Raw genomic sequence first — 14,873 nt, 5'->3', positions numbered from 1 at the left:
CTAGCTGCCACTTCAACGTCTTGCCTGCTAAGATTAGTACAGTGTACTCAATAGGAAGTCGCAGCTAATGCGGAGAAGGTGGTTTATACCAGGCTTGCCAGGGATGATGGAGTCAACCGCCTAGCAGGATTCCAGACAAGTACCTGATATTGCCACTGCTTTACCTTGAATAACCTCCAGGTGTCTTTTTATCAATGACTTGCCATATACCTTACCATGACCCTCCCCTCGTGTATTTGGCACGCTGGTCTTACTCTTCTTCTCTTATCAAGCGGCCTTGTGCAGGCTAACTCGAAAGCCTCTCCCCAGAGTGCGCCTGGCCAATGCGACGCTCGTACCATCAACTACATCACGCACGCGCTGCCGTCGCTATGCCTCAAGACATCATGGACGGACTCAATACCGGCCCCGACCAAGATTTCAATCACAGGCGACTACTATGATGCTGCCGAGCGTGTTACACAGCCCGCTGTGGAGGAGGAGGCTTCGCCAACTGCAGCCACACAAAACGACACGGACACGTTGACGAAGACATCTGCGGGCGATACCTTTGCGACACCTTTCATGTCATTCGAGGACTGGAAGGAGATGATGCTAAAGGAAACTGGACAAGACCCTCAAGACTTGCACCTCCGGAACTCAAGCGGGCGTCAGAAAGGGGACAGACCGTCCCACGACGTGGAAGAGGGACTGGGAGAAGAAGGAGAAATATCCCTAACATTTGATGATTACGGCGATGGAGAAGGAACTCGAACTGGAACCTACGCGGAATCGGCAAACTCGAATAAGGGCGATGATATTGACGAGGCTCTTGTGTCCAAGGATGGGAAAGCGCCCATCTACCGAAGCAAAGACGCCGGACAAACTTGCAAGGAACGCTTCTCATACTCGTCCTTCGATGCGGGTGCCACCGTTTTGAAAGCAGGTCCGCAAGCCAAAAACGCAAAAGCAATCCTGGTGGAAAACAAGGACTCTTACATGCTGCTTGAATGTGCTGCGCAAAACAAATATGTCATCGTCGAGCTAAGTGACGATATCCTCATCGACACAATCGTCATCGCCAATTTCGAATTCTTCTCTAGCATGGTTCGTCATTTCAGGGTCAGCGTGAGCGACCGATATCCCGTGAAAATGGATAAGTGGAGGGAGATTGGAATATTCGAAGCCGCAAACTCTCGTGACATACAGGCGTTCCTTGTACAGAACCCTCAAATCTGGGCGAAATATATCAGGCTTGAATTCATTACACATTACGGAAACGAGTACTACTGCCCAGTTTCGTTACTGCGAGTACATGGCTCGAGAATGCTCGACTCTTGGAAAGATAGCGAGACGGGCCGAGAAGATGACGCTCATGAGGAAGAGGAGGAGGTTGAGGAGGAAGAGGTTCTCTCGGTTCCCGCTGCTACTGTTATGCCACCATCCGCGGCTGTTGAAACCACTGTCGAGACCAAGACTGAAGAGGAGACTATACCACCTCCCGTCAGCACCTCTCTGCTGCCATTAGACCAAGACCCCTTTTACCTTTTGACAGCAACATGCGCTGCGTCTCCAACGGTGGTAACCGATGGAAAACCAGGGAACCTGGGCTCCACAACCGCCAGCGAGGGGGTCAAACCTCAGAGTAAAGATGGTGCCGTGGAATCAGATCCTGTATCTCCGGATTCTCCAAGATCGAATGCCACTCAAGCGCGTGATCCTTCTACTACACCGCCGTTAAAACAAACGGACCCTTCCAAACCTGCCGTCGAGAATGCCCAAGTCCCGGTAGAGCCTGTAGATTCCACTGGGACAGGCTCCGGGACAGGCTCCGGGACAGGAAAACCCCGAAGTACCTCGAGCGCCTCCGCTGCTACGCCAACCGTGCAGGGAAGTTTCTTCAACTCCATCACCAAGCGCCTGCAGCAAGTCGAGTCCAATCTCACCCTATCTCTCAAATACGTCGAGGACCAGTCGCGGCTCATGCAGGATGCGCTGCAGAAAACCGAACAGAAGCAAGTGTCTAAGCTCACTCGTTTCCTCGGAGATCTTAACTCCACCGTACTCGCCGAGATGCGCAACGTACGTGAGCAGTACGAGCAGATTTGGCAATCCACCGTCCTAGCCCTCGAAAGTCAGCGGGAGCAGTCTGAGCGTGACATTGTCGCACTGAGCACAAGGCTGAACCTGTTGGCCGACGAAGTAGTCTTCCAGAAGCGCATGGCCATAGTGCAGGCCATCCTCCTACTCTCTTGCTTGTTCCTCGTCATCTTTTCTAGGGGAGTCCCCATTCCTTATCTTGCCGCCTTGCAGGAACAAGCTGCCGGGATTGCATATACTTCGCCGCCGCCGTATTCTGGCCATGGATCTCATGGCTTTTATAAACCCGATCCGGGTGTCCAAGCAGACGAACAACCGGTGCCGAACCATATTCCAGTAGTCAGTGTCTCTTCATTTGAAGCTGCACCAAACGTACCGAGTAAACGGATGACGTTCTCCTCCCTAGAGACGACTGAATCCCACCAGCCAATTCGTGAAACCGGCCAAAAGGAGCTTCCACGGCGGCATCCCTCACTTGGAACGCCGGGTTCTCAAAATGATGACAATTATTCAGACATACACCATCTAGATCACGAGTCACGCTTTCATTCCCTCCGCCATCCAGCTCCAAACCATCTAAACACACCCCGAAAACCCCTTCCTTCTCTCCCTGAACATTTGGTATCGAATCAGGACTCATAACATAAGGTAGATATTTCCAGTAACAGGTACCAGTTACTTGGTTAGCGGTCGATGCTCTCATGAGCGCTGTATTAGTTAGTGCTACTGGGATTTTAGATGTCAGCCTCATGGCAGTGATATTAAGCGTTTTTACTTTCTCGAACAAAATGTGTATTGAACTATGAACGAACTCTGTTCTCTGTCTGTCAAACTACGTGTTCTCATCTCACCACGTGAAATCATGGTTATCAACCGAAATATAGCAATTGTGTTGTGCGTAACGAGAAAAAAAGAGGGGAAAAAACAATCATCACAAATGGGATCAGTAAACTTCAATGTCGCAAAATAGTCGAGAGTCCTTTGCCAATAAGGGGCAAGTTAGTTCGTCATAGCTTCACTCACTGGGTCGTGCTGCCGTAAAGATGCTGAATGGCCGTCTCATAGTCGTACTCCTCAAGGGCTGCAAGACGAGTGCCTCGGTCATATTGGGATCGTCGGCGCCGTTGCTCATCACGGAAATGCTGTCCAGCATTGGGCGTGAATAGTCCTGGAAGGAGTCAGTTAAAAATACTTCGAAACAGACACAAGTGTGTAACTTACCAACATGCTCAGCATTTTCGCAGCTTCGCTTCATCTTTGACTGGTTGTCAGGTTCGGGAAACGGCTCTTCCTGTCCGGCAAGGTCTGGCATTGGTCCATTAGAGGTATAATAAAGCTTGTCTTAGTTAGCCTTTGTCTCAGAGAGTGATATCCTAGGGAAAGTTTCGGCAAACACTTACCTTGGGGCGATAGTGCGGAGCCTCCAACATCACAGAACTGTTTCGAAACTTCTGCACCAAGCAGTCCTTTCCCTGAATAGCTATACGACTGGGTTAGTATAATGAGTTATAATAATACTGCTGAGGCTGACTTACTGGCATATGAGATCTCTGCCACCTTGTCGCTTTTGAAGCAGTTCCTATATCAAGTGTCAATGTGTCAGGGAATCAGTAAAATACCATTGAGGAAGCATACCAGCGTTGGTTTCCGCGAGCGTTGACAAACTGGGTCAATGAAGTCAGTACCAGCCCTCAGAAGATCCACAAATCTTGTTCAAATTGTACTGACATCAATTATATCCAGAGGCTACAGGCGAAAGTTAGTGAATGTTAGAGTCGAAGGAGGGAGATGAGGCTCACGTCTACAAAGTTAATGAATGCATATCCGACACTGCATAATATCATTAGTACTTGCGAAGCTTGCATGGGCTAAGATGACAATGACTCACTTGCAGTCGTTGGCAAAATCGATGCGAAGGTACATAAAATCGTACTTTCCCCAACTAGACTCATCAATGATTCTTTTAAGCATGGCTTGATCTACCTTGTTGGGAATGTTGCGAAGCATAATCTGCGGGAAAGAAGTCAGCCAGATTTCGGAGCTATATGCTGGATGAGCCTACCGTAGTGCGGACGTCGATGCCATCGCGGATACGATTGATGTCAACATGATTATGATGAGTCGTGGTGCTATGATAGGTGGATCGGCTAATTCTCATAGCATTCTGTCGGCGAGCATCCGCTCGTTCGGCAGCACCCGAAAAGGTCCTCGAAGGACTGTAGCTGTTATGGGAGGTTAGAGCCGGAGAGGGTGGCGTCTGATACAGAGTTCCGAAGATGGGATACTGGGGAGCAAACGGGGTCAGTGGGCTCCCTGAGCCTGTCTGTGCCGCCGGGAGGAAGGAGGAATCCAGCATATACGGCACAGCTGGGGTGAATGGCGCTTGGAACATGAAAGGATACATGGCAATAGGTGCGTTATAGTGTGGATCACCCTGACCGGCCTGAGAGGAGTTGGAGCTCACAGAGCCAAACCGTTGGTCTGGATCATCTGGCCTTTTGCTGACAGCCATTTCCTCTACTGCTTCGGTGAGTGCGGCGGTAGAGTAGGCATCGACGTTGTATGCTGATGCAAAGAGCTGAATACCCTAAGTGGTTGCAAAGATTAATATGAATGCTCGTCGTAAGGTCAAGGAGAACGACAAACCTCTGTGGAGATACCGCCGCTGCAAGCTTGTATGACAGGAAAGGCGGCAGTGGTGTCACAAAACTCAGCAACAGCTCTGAAAGAGCCGTTTGGGAAAGTAGCCTGCTTGACAAAGGCAAATAGGCGGCCGTGCGATTGCAAGAATCGATGAGCCACTCCCATAGTTTGGACTGGGTCAACCATAGCTCCTGGAGGAACCACAGCAAAGACCATAATCTGACCTGTGTGAGAGATGCCGGCTGCATAGTTAGCAAATCTATTCAACCGGGTCGGGTGGTAGGGTCCTGGCATACCTGCACTCTGTCCCATCTCCATGTGGCTGCCCTGGGACTGGGCAACACGTGTCGGATTGGCAAAGGCAACTTTCCAGTCTTTATCAGCTTGATGAAGCTTCGTCTGTGAGGCACAAGCATCTCTGATGTCTGTAAAGTACACAAAGACACCGCTGCTGTGAACCTTGAAGCTTCTCGCGCCGTAAGTGGGATTGCCATCTTTTCCTAGATCCTGAACACAAATACCATTGTCAGTGTTTGTCAAGTGAATGAAGCATGTTCGCTTACGCACCGTTAGAAGAGCCTCTACTTCATGCGCAGCTACCTGAGTCGGCGACGAGATGACAAGAATCCTGGACAACCCCATGTCGGTGCTCAAGGCAGCAGAAATGGGTCCATCTCCATTTGGCAATCGAACGTAGGTATTGCCAACGAAGGGGCTAAATGCCGACGCGGTGGGTGACAGCCTCGTGCCAACGCCCTGGATGGTGGTGATGAAGGGATCCTTGTCCAGGTGGGAAACCGTACTGCGAAAGCCACCAGCAGGAAGTCTTGCTGGCGACGTGGCGACAGCAGCTGAGCGCGCATAGCTCTTGAGCAGAGCGGACGACTTGGAGCCGTCATCCGGGGTCATCGTGGTCAATCGCGTGTCAGGCGTTCCCTTGAAGGAATCGGCACCTCCGCTCGACGACCGAGGAGACGACGGATTGTCGACCTGATGCGCCATTGCAGAGTGTTCCAAACCAATGCGTGATGATGGCTACAGATAAGATGTGAGGCCTGGAAGTGAAGTAAGCTCGTGTGTCCTGAATGACGGAAAGGGAGAAATAAGTAGCTGTGAGTGCTTTGATTCTTCTCCGACTGACGGAGTGTGCAGCAGTGAAGAGAAAGTGATAACTTGCTCACGAGTGAGGAGCTCGTGAGATGACTTGCACAAAATGGGTCGAAGCGATGCGTCTGGGCAGTTGCTGCCAAATATGCAGAGAAGAAATTTTCGCGAGCTGTTGCCCTAAGTTCCCCGTGCTCTTGCCCTTCTTTTCATCTCGCTGGGCTTTAGGGAAAGGGGCAGCTCGCCCAGAGAGGAAGTAACTGGTTGCCATCTGGCGGCACTGCCGCTTCTCCTGCTCCTGCCTTGCAACCACCATGAAAGAGATCGTCATTTCAGTCCATAACGGGCAATTTGGTGCTCGGAATATCGGATTATAGGGGACGCCAGGACGATGCAGCTGCGCAACTGCCCCTATCGGAGGAGAGATCAAAGCATGAACTGCCACCTGCCATTACCTGTATCGTGAGGAGGAAAATGCTTCCATGGTATGTATGTTAGTACCTCCTAGTGGTAGAAGCTGTCCAGTTAGGTACCTGCCCAATGGTGGCATGGAAGGCATTGCATGGTCAAACGACAAGAGACGCAACAAGAGGGTACCTGTCATGTTCGGCATAAACGGCAACGAACGCTTGCAGCGCATTGATTTTGGTAACTCATTAGAATCTGGTGCGCCATAGCCCGCAATTAATATAATACTGTCCCAGGCTCCCCCAATACTCATAAATACTACAAGACTCCATGCTTGCTTTCCTGAACCATACTATAGTATGTATAAACATTTCCGTTCCTTTCCATGTGCGCCAGTGATATCTCATGTAACGAAATCTCTTTTATCGGTGATGACAGTTGTTGGGTGAAATTGGGTGAAACGATGGTATTTTACTCGGATGCCGCCGCAAAAATTTGATGAATCGAAGAGCAGAATGGTGACTGAGTTGAGCACTGAGCCCTAGGCTTGTGCCCTTCTTCGTCGGCCTCTGCTTGGGCCGTCTGGACGTTGTGCTAATACATCCCTCAGCAGGGGGTCGTCCTTATTTTTATCAATATGATGAACGCGAACGTGTCTGCAAATGGGCGAAAGTCAATATTGGTCGATCCTTTGTCATCAGTATCCCCATATGGAAGCTTTGGGCACTAGAGGGGTTGCGCCCGCTTTGATTGATGAATGGCAGGATATGGAAACTCGAACTTGTGTGTGGGAACCTTACCTCTGGAGATTGTCCGGCCGGGGATATTTGTGTTCTCTGTCTGCGCAAAAGGGGCAGACGTATCCAGGAGAGTCGTGGACCAGACCATGCCGAATCATCTCATTCTTCCGTTTGAATCCTTTCCCCCCTTCAGCACGAGGACAACCTTGCACGGGGCAGTAGTGAGGACGGACTGAAGAATGCACATTAGCGTGAGAATTGAGAAGATATTGGGTTTGAAACGGCGGGGCAGTGCACCCGGGATATGTGCAGCTGTAACTTCCAACTTGAGGGTTAGTGATTCCGTCGATGCTCATGCGATCCGCTACAGAGGCTATGTTGACTGGCGATGTGATGGTGTAGCCGGGTTGGTGGGCATTGCTGGAGGCGTTATTATTGGGGTACTCGGCGGGAGAGCGATGCATTGATCCATTGGTCGCGAAGTTGTCAGGACTGGAGGCGGGAAGGGAGTTGGGAGATGGGAAGCTGCGTTGATACGATTCGCTGGGAGAAATTGGATGCGACGCACGACTGCCGGTTGACATTGACGAGAAGCGTGGGACACCTACGGTTGGGGAGCGAGAAAAGGTTCGCGCATCGCCGGTGTGACGTCCTGGTAAGTCTCTGTTGTCGTTTGGCGTTGGCATGTCCGTCGGAAGGTTGTTAATATCACCCAGAGTCGTTCGTATTGAAGGTAGGCTCGGGCCATTCACACCATCATACTTGGGCGAGTCTATTTGCAAAGGGGGCAAGGGCGACAACATGCTGAGATGTCCGCCCAACGGCGGGCTTTTGACTTCGCGCTTGGGGCTGGATACGGCATCGTCATGAATTGAGAGTTGGTAAGTAGAGGCTGACAGATCAACACTGGGCTTATCTTCCCCGGAGAGGTGGCCACCCGCAGCTAAAGCATCGGCGGCAACGGCCCGCAGGGCCGTAGCGGCGCCATCCGGCCGCTGGATAATGTCGGCTTCCGGAAGTTTGGCGTCTCGCGATGGACTCTTTTGTGAGGCGTCATCTTCACCATCAGAGAACTCAAAGGAGCCCTCGTCTGCGCCAGGCAATGCCTGGTGGCTAGCAGCTTGGGCTATCTCAGGGTGACTGCCGCCGCCGAGGTAGGCGACAAGGACAGCATCACCAGAGACGGGCCGGATCTTTGGGCGATTAGACTTGGGAAATCCGTCGAGAGGAGGAGGGCTGAAACTGACTTGAGCGCTTGGTATTTCCGGGGGAGGGCTCTCGGTGAGTTCGAGCTTTGGATGCACTGCTTTCATCTGAGGAGTGCCTGGTGAAAGAACCTCATCTGGATCATAGGTGACGGAGTCTAGCTGCATCGAGTGTTCCTGGCATTGACCTTGGTGCGTGCTTTGTCGGTGCGGAGCCGTGTTCATAGTTCAGTTGTCCAAGAAGTCATCGGTCAGCTCTCCATGGCACCCTTGGGCATGCGGGGGCTATGGTAACGTGGTGGTGTGGACGCGAGACGCTCTTTTTGCTTGAGCTGACGGGGACCGGGACACACGAAGCCTGCCGCTCCTTTTTTTTTTTTTCCCTCTCTCACACCCACTCTCTTTTTCTTCCCACTCTCCTTTTCCTCTTCTCCTTCACCCTTGACTTCGTCTCTTCTTTCTTTCTTTTAAGCAGCCGCTTGGCTAGGACGACGCGAGTCCAGAGCTGGGCGGATTGAATGGGGACCGTAAAGTCCCTCTATTGTGTCTCTACGGATCCTTTGTCTCCCGGATTTCCTCCCAGCCGTCCCCCTGTGTTGGGAATTGCTACCCCCCGCGCCAGCTTATGTATGCGCGCGTTGTGCTGTTGCGCAGGCACGTGAACCTGGCCAGGTATCTTTTATCGACACCAAGCGTGCCTTATTCCAAGCTACCGGGAGAGGGCGGTTGGCAAAATACGGCAAAGTAAGGCGGGAGGACGCCGAAAAGGCGGAGGAGGGACAATGCGATGCAAGCAATCAATATCAGACAGCCGAAACGACATGCGAAAACGATACGCGAAAGGGGGCTTCGCTCGAGCTGGATCGAATCAAGGGATAGCAGCGAGCCGTTACTGTAGATGGGCAAAATCTCAGCCGAGAGTTGGATGATGGCGGGGGATGGGCAATTAGGCGGCAAAGTGGTTTTAGCGCATACCAAGAGAGCGAGAGGTCGCATCTGCACACGGCAAAGCAGACGCAGGTCCGTGATGGCGCGAGCGATTGTCGACGCTAACCGCCCGAGAACAAGAATGGAGGGATTTGGTCAGTCAATTCAAGGCGAGCGCGTCGCTACGTGCAAAGCAAAGCAGAGCAGAGCCAAATGGACGAGGCACAAGGCACAAGGCAAGGAGTGAGAGGGGGGGGGAGGCAGCTGTATGTCGTGGGATGGAGTCCATGGCACAGCTGAGTATCGACGGTGATAGGCCATACACGCAGCGGCTGTGCCATTGGTACGACTGGACGAAGATTGCGGACCCCAAGCGGCACGAGTCCAGTAAAGGTACTCCGTAAGAGACACAGCACAGAGACGAAGAGTGTCGAGCAGCTTCCCGTCAGCCCAAGGCCAAGGGTATTTCTGTACAGCCACGATGATACCGCGCTTGCTGCATTGACGACCTGACCCAAACGGTCATAGTGTACAGTTGAGGCATGCCGTGCCGCGCTGTGCGGTTGATAAGGTGTGGTTGGTGACTTTTTGTGCCTAGGAGATGCACTACAGTCAGTACCTACCTTGATAGGCGCCAGTTCTAAAGTGCCTGTCAAGTTGCAATTAATTAGCACACGCCAAAACAGCGGCAGAAATGAACGTGGCTTTGCTTGGTGTGCCATTCCATGTGATGCTGGTATTAAGAAGCAAATGAGAAGAGAGAGAGGGGAAGAAAAAAAAGAGATGTTGCATTAAAAATGCAATTGAAAAAAAAAAAAAAATAACAAAATAGGAAATAAAATTAAAAAAAATAACATATACACAACCCAACCCACAACCAATGCACTAGACTACCCATCTGTATTGCTGTAGTAATGAAAGAGATAGACAATACATCTCCATACAAACAGCGCATCTTCCCATTATTACAGCTCACACGCTTCCTCTTCGCTTTATATTGTTAGCCGTGGTGACCTCGGCTAAAATGCCGCGCCGACCCACGTCCGGTAGGAAACCGAGTCGCGACACCAGGAAATCCGCAGCCGAGGTCTATCTAATCGTGCATCCTGAACCGGAGTGACATAAACGAAACTAAAAACTGCCACAGAGTATTAGATCGATCTTCCGCTGGTCCTTGTATTTCCTTCCAGTCTCTGTAAACATCCCTTGGCATTTTGCATTGTTTCTTCTCTCCTCTGCCCTCATCGCATTGTTCAAATAGTAGGTCATAGAAATCCATTGCATGTGTAAGTTGCAGCAGCAAGCACATGCTCCAAGTCTAAACCGCCTACCTTACTCTTCTTCACAATGGCTCAATCCAAGCCTGCTATTTCGCCCTGGGGCGGCGCTGTCGCCGGCGCAACCGGAGCCGTCATAGCAAACGCCCTGGTATATCCTCTCGACATGTAAGTTCGCATTTCTATCCATCCTCGTGGTCAAAATACTCGTTGCTGAAGGAACCGTGTTTGCGACAACAGCGTCAAGACTCGCCTGCAGGTCCAGGTGCGCTCCACCGACAAGTCCGAGACCGACGGCGATTCGGTACACTACACCTCGACCTGGGACGCAATCTCACGAATCGTCGCCGATGAGGGCATCCAGGGCCTCTACGCCGGCATGAACGGCTCCCTGGTTGGCGTTGCGTCCACCAATTTTGCTTACTTCTACTGGTACACCGTTGCCAGGACGCTCTACACAAAGTCGGCCGGCCCCTCTGCGGCGCCCTCCACGGCCATCGAGCTCTCCCTGGGTGCTGTCGCAGGCGCTCTGGCACAGCTGTTTACGATTCCCGTTGCCGTTGTGACGACTCGTCAGCAAACCGCTGCCAAGGCGGACAGAAAGGGCCTTTTCGCTACGGCCCAGGAGGTTATTGAGGGACCGGATGGCGTCAGTGGGCTTTGGAGGGGCCTTAAAGCCAGTCTCGTTCTTGTCGTCAACCCGGCCATCACATACGGTGCTTACGAGCGACTAAAAGGCATCCTCTTCCCGGGGAAGAGCAAGCTGAAGCCCTGGGAGGCTTTCCGTAAGTCAAAACACATTTCCCCGTTCCCCTTTGCCGCATCTAACAATTCTCAGTCCTGGGTGCCATGTCTAAAGCTCTGGCAACGATCTGTACGCAGCCCCTGATTGTTGCCAAGGTGGGCTTGCAGTCGAAGCCGCCACCGGAAAGAAAGGGAAAGCCATTCAAGAGCTTTATCGAGGTCATGCAGTTCATAATCAAGCGCGAAGGTGTCCTCGGTCTTTTCAAGGGAATGGGACCCCAGATTCTCAAGGGCCTCCTCGTCCAGGGCATTTTGATGATGACAAAAGAGAAGTAAGGCCGTTCCGTTCGTGTGTCAGTAGCTCCAGAGCGTATGCTAACACCTTTGTCCACAGGGTGGAATTACTCTACGTATTGTTATTGAGATACTTGAAGTCAATCAGCCTATCCAAAGCGCGGAGCGCCATTGCAGCGTCATCAGCCACAGCTGATATTGCAAAGAATGCCGCGCAAATCACACCCCTGGTAAAAAGCTGATCCAGTGGTGTTTGCATAGAGGTAATCGGATTTTTGTTTTTTGTATAACGCAACGCTATTTCTATTATATGGCTATAGATACTATAGTACTGTACATGTACACGCTTCATGGCTGTCCTAATCAATGAATATGCATCCGAAATCTCTAACGCGGCCATTTTAGTGATAGCTCTGACTGCGCTTTGTGCGATTCTCCCATATTAGATTTGAGAGAGCGTTATTTGATCACATGTGGCCTTCTAAATCAGATATTGCTGCTGACACTCAGGTTCGAAATCATAATATGTGATGATTAGGCTCCCCAGTCGCCAATTTGGATGGGAGAGTCACTAAAGACGTCCCCGCAAAGCTCCTGGATCGCTCGGTACCCCCATAGACTCTCAATGACGAGATATCTCGGTCCGTGACTTGGATTCGTCGGCTCAATGTCGAATTCAGGTGTCCGAATGATGGCCCCAGAGTCTTCCAAGCCTCCCCTGGACTCCGCCAGGATACGTGGCTCTGACTCCGAGGCATCAGTAATCGAGATACGGATCATGACAGCTGGCAAGGAGCGGGTGTCGTGATATGAAGTCTCCGACAGAGGTGGCAAACTTCGAATAGATACAACGGCTCGAGTTACCCATGAAGCGCTGATAGGTACCCTCCAGCGTTGCCCTTCTCCTCCTAAAGTGAATGGTGATATAGGTGTTCGTAGTTTTCCTGCTGTATCAGCCGGTATAGGTTCTAGCGTAATTGGCGTCATGGACCCGATTCGTAGTGTAAAGTCAGCCATCTGCTGCGCTTCAAAGGTCGAGCAAACCAGAGTGTAATCTCCGGCTTCAAGCATATCCAGCTCGGCGATGGCACAGCCACGACGATACTCTCCCGATGAAACGACCAGGTCTTTCGTTTTGACGGTATTTGCACGCTTCCCTCGTGACCAGAGTAAATCAACGTGGACATGAACATCTCGGTTAGCTGTAGATAAAAGGGTGGATATTGGGGTGGCGCGAGGAACCGACAGCTTATACTGAGGATTCAGAAAATAAGTCGTGCATGATGAATTCCCCCCAGCAGTCCGTCTATTCCAGCAGCCGCTTTGTTCTGTGAAATGTGTCATCTTCTCCTCGGCCTCTTTGACATGCACTGGCCCATTTGAGAAGATGAAAAGCGAGAAAGTGTAGCTGGGCAAAGGCAGTGCCTGCTGGTCAATGACGACAGTGTATGCCTTGCCGGCCCTGCTCTCAATCCGCGCGAGCGTCTGGGGAGAGTCAACATAAGGCCCACAGTATGTTGCTCCATCGCTGAGCTGGACTCTTTTGCCTTGATGATCAAACACTAGAATGCTCATGTAGCCCAATTGACTAGCCACGGCAGCTAGAGAACCAGACTTGTTGCGCGCAATATCGAGCTCAGGATCTGCAAAATGACGGCTCAATAAGATCCATACCGTCCCCCCTGTAGGTGAGATGATCGAGAATTGCGGGTTTCGCACCAACGATGCCGCGAAATCTTTGGTAGGGATATCCCAAGCAAAATGACGCTCTTGGCGATGGGAAAACAAGGCCGGGTTCCAGTTGAGATACATGGACTCGAAATGCTGCGCTATATCCTCAATAGCCAGCCAGAGGGTGCCCGCAGAGGGCGGATCAGCATCCTCATCGCTAGCCTCAGACGACGATGAAGAGTCAAACTTGGTCCCTACGGAGCCATGGATGGCGGACCACCCTTTTCCTGTCCACGTCTGACCGTGTGACCAAGGATTCTTCACTAGGAATTTGCGGTTTGATGAGTCAAGATCCTGCACAGCATAATCATGCTCCCCTACGAGACCCATTATATCTTCCTCTTCTGTAGAGACATGGCCTGTACCCAGCGTAATGACAACGTCGCCCATGTCGTAAGCTGTCTTGATTCGATTCCATGCCTCATCTATGTCAAAGTCCTCTCTAGAAGGTATCATGTGAGTAAATTTCTTTCTCCGTGCTTAGAAGTGCGAACCCTTACCTCTGGAGGAATAGTTGTTCGGGTATCCATCCCGTGAGGACCCAAAGATCAGTCCCTGAATTGCTACCGGGAAAGTCATAGCCACCTCGTACTTTCAGGTAGGCCTTTTCAAGCAAAGCCGGCCATATCAACCGAGGATTATGTCGATTGATTACAAAGAGGGCTCGATCTGTTCCTGAGGATGGCAATCTGTCATCTATGACGACTCGACGAGCACAGCCGTTGAAATTCAGCCGAAATATGTATTTTCCCGAAGGAGAGAGCTTGGGCTGGCCTCTTCCGTGGTCGAATGGGTGCATAATCTTGGAGAGAACCTAGAAACAACGCCGTTAGGTATAAATTTAGCTATCATAGGATGCCCAGGTTACATACTGCGTGTTTTCCAGTCCAAATCCTCGCGGCAGCAGAAAGACTAGCGACGACCGAACAGTCAGTAGTTATATCTTGCGCCAAGTCGAAGCGCGTGCCTTGGGTCATAAGAATGCCATCTTGTCCGGCAGAGAAGGGGCCGAATAGCTCGTGTGGTCTTCGCCAAGCTGAGAAGTTGGCCATTTGGGTTTCGGAAAGCGGGAATACGGTGTCATCACTAGCCATTTCGTTCGATTAGAATTTATTGTTCCCGTTTTTTGAACACCTCGACGCTGAAGAGACATCGAGGCATAGGACGACTCACACAAATGGCTCCAGGCCATCTCCGAGCTGGAACTGTGAGTCTGAGGGGTCTTCACCCCAAGGGGGATAGTAGCTTCCGTGAAGCCGTGAAGCGCCTTGCAGAATATCGAAGCCATCCGCATGTGGTGATGCTGACGGGGTTTTCAGCTGGTTCTTGAGCCGTTCGGCGAGTGCGACGAGCTGTTTGCATTTGCGGCGATGTCGGGAAGCTTCCTCTTTACCGATTCCCTTCTCTGCAGCTGCTCGCATGTACAGCTCGGCCGCTTGTATGGCATAGTCCAAGGCATTTTGGCCAGTTGATGTCGCGAGTAGAGACTCTACGTCCTGGAAGAGAAATGCATCGTTAGCGACCAAATCTCCACGGCAAATTTGGGAACATCATGAGAGAGTTTACTTTTGCCCTCCTCTCCATGCCTTAGGAAAATGGCATCATGGCATCACGGAGCTCTTTTGTTAGTGCCGGAGCAGTGACAAGCTGGAGATCTGCTGTTTAAGTGGGTTTAAAAACAACATGCGCCTAACGGATTTACATCATAGGCAAAGTCTCCT

The 14,873-nt window shown here is 51.3% G+C and overlaps 5 protein-coding genes across 5 annotated transcripts; 2 read left to right on the top strand and 3 right to left on the bottom strand.

Annotated features, from left to right (window-relative positions):
- Positions 1–216: 216 nt before the first annotated feature.
- T069G_05102 (uncharacterized protein) lies at positions 217–2,721 on the top strand (the record flags this gene model as incomplete). Its single annotated transcript, XM_056172312.1, has 1 exon — positions 217–2,721. One exon carries the CDS (start codon positions 217–219, stop codon positions 2,719–2,721), a length of 2,505 nt encoding a protein of 834 aa, XP_056029170.1.
- A 377-nt stretch (positions 2,722–3,098) lies between these two features.
- On the bottom strand, positions 3,099–5,724 carry T069G_05101 (RNA recognition motif 2 domain-containing protein; the record flags this gene model as incomplete). Its single annotated transcript, XM_056172311.1, has 11 exons — positions 3,099–3,247; positions 3,301–3,415; positions 3,480–3,559; positions 3,615–3,658; positions 3,715–3,743; positions 3,808–3,825; positions 3,879–3,909; positions 3,968–4,089; positions 4,142–4,666; positions 4,726–5,229; positions 5,290–5,724. 11 exons carry the CDS (start codon positions 5,722–5,724, stop codon positions 3,099–3,101), a joined length of 2,052 nt encoding a protein of 683 aa, XP_056029169.1.
- Positions 5,725–6,775: 1,051 nt separating this feature from the next.
- T069G_05100 (uncharacterized protein) lies at positions 6,776–8,404 on the bottom strand (the record flags this gene model as incomplete). Its single annotated transcript, XM_056172310.1, has 4 exons — positions 6,776–6,890; positions 7,035–7,578; positions 7,624–7,637; positions 7,737–8,404. The coding sequence occupies 4 exons, from the start codon at positions 8,402–8,404 to the stop codon at positions 6,776–6,778; spliced, it is 1,341 nt and encodes a 446-aa protein (XP_056029168.1).
- Positions 8,405–10,453: 2,049 nt separating this feature from the next.
- T069G_05099 (mitochondrial carrier protein domain-containing protein) lies at positions 10,454–11,663 on the top strand (the record flags this gene model as incomplete). The annotated part of the gene is made up of 4 exons (XM_056172309.1): positions 10,454–10,551; positions 10,624–11,168; positions 11,222–11,459; positions 11,522–11,663. 4 exons carry the CDS (start codon positions 10,454–10,456, stop codon positions 11,661–11,663), a joined length of 1,023 nt encoding a protein of 340 aa, XP_056029167.1.
- A 292-nt stretch (positions 11,664–11,955) lies between these two features.
- T069G_05098 (calpain family cysteine protease domain-containing protein) lies at positions 11,956–14,736 on the bottom strand (the record flags this gene model as incomplete). The annotated part of the gene is made up of 6 exons (XM_056172308.1): positions 11,956–13,346; positions 13,395–13,594; positions 13,653–13,966; positions 14,025–14,238; positions 14,326–14,648; positions 14,719–14,736. 6 exons carry the CDS (start codon positions 14,734–14,736, stop codon positions 11,956–11,958), a joined length of 2,460 nt encoding a protein of 819 aa, XP_056029166.1.
- Positions 14,737–14,873: the final 137 nt, after the last annotated feature.

This window comes from Trichoderma breve, chromosome 3 (genome assembly GCF_028502605.1).
Source record: "Trichoderma breve strain T069 chromosome 3, whole genome shotgun sequence".
NCBI classification, from domain to species: domain Eukaryota; kingdom Fungi; phylum Ascomycota; class Sordariomycetes; order Hypocreales; family Hypocreaceae; genus Trichoderma; species Trichoderma breve.
Note: the sequence above shows the minus strand (reverse complement) of the source record. Positions and strands in the feature narration are given on the sequence as shown.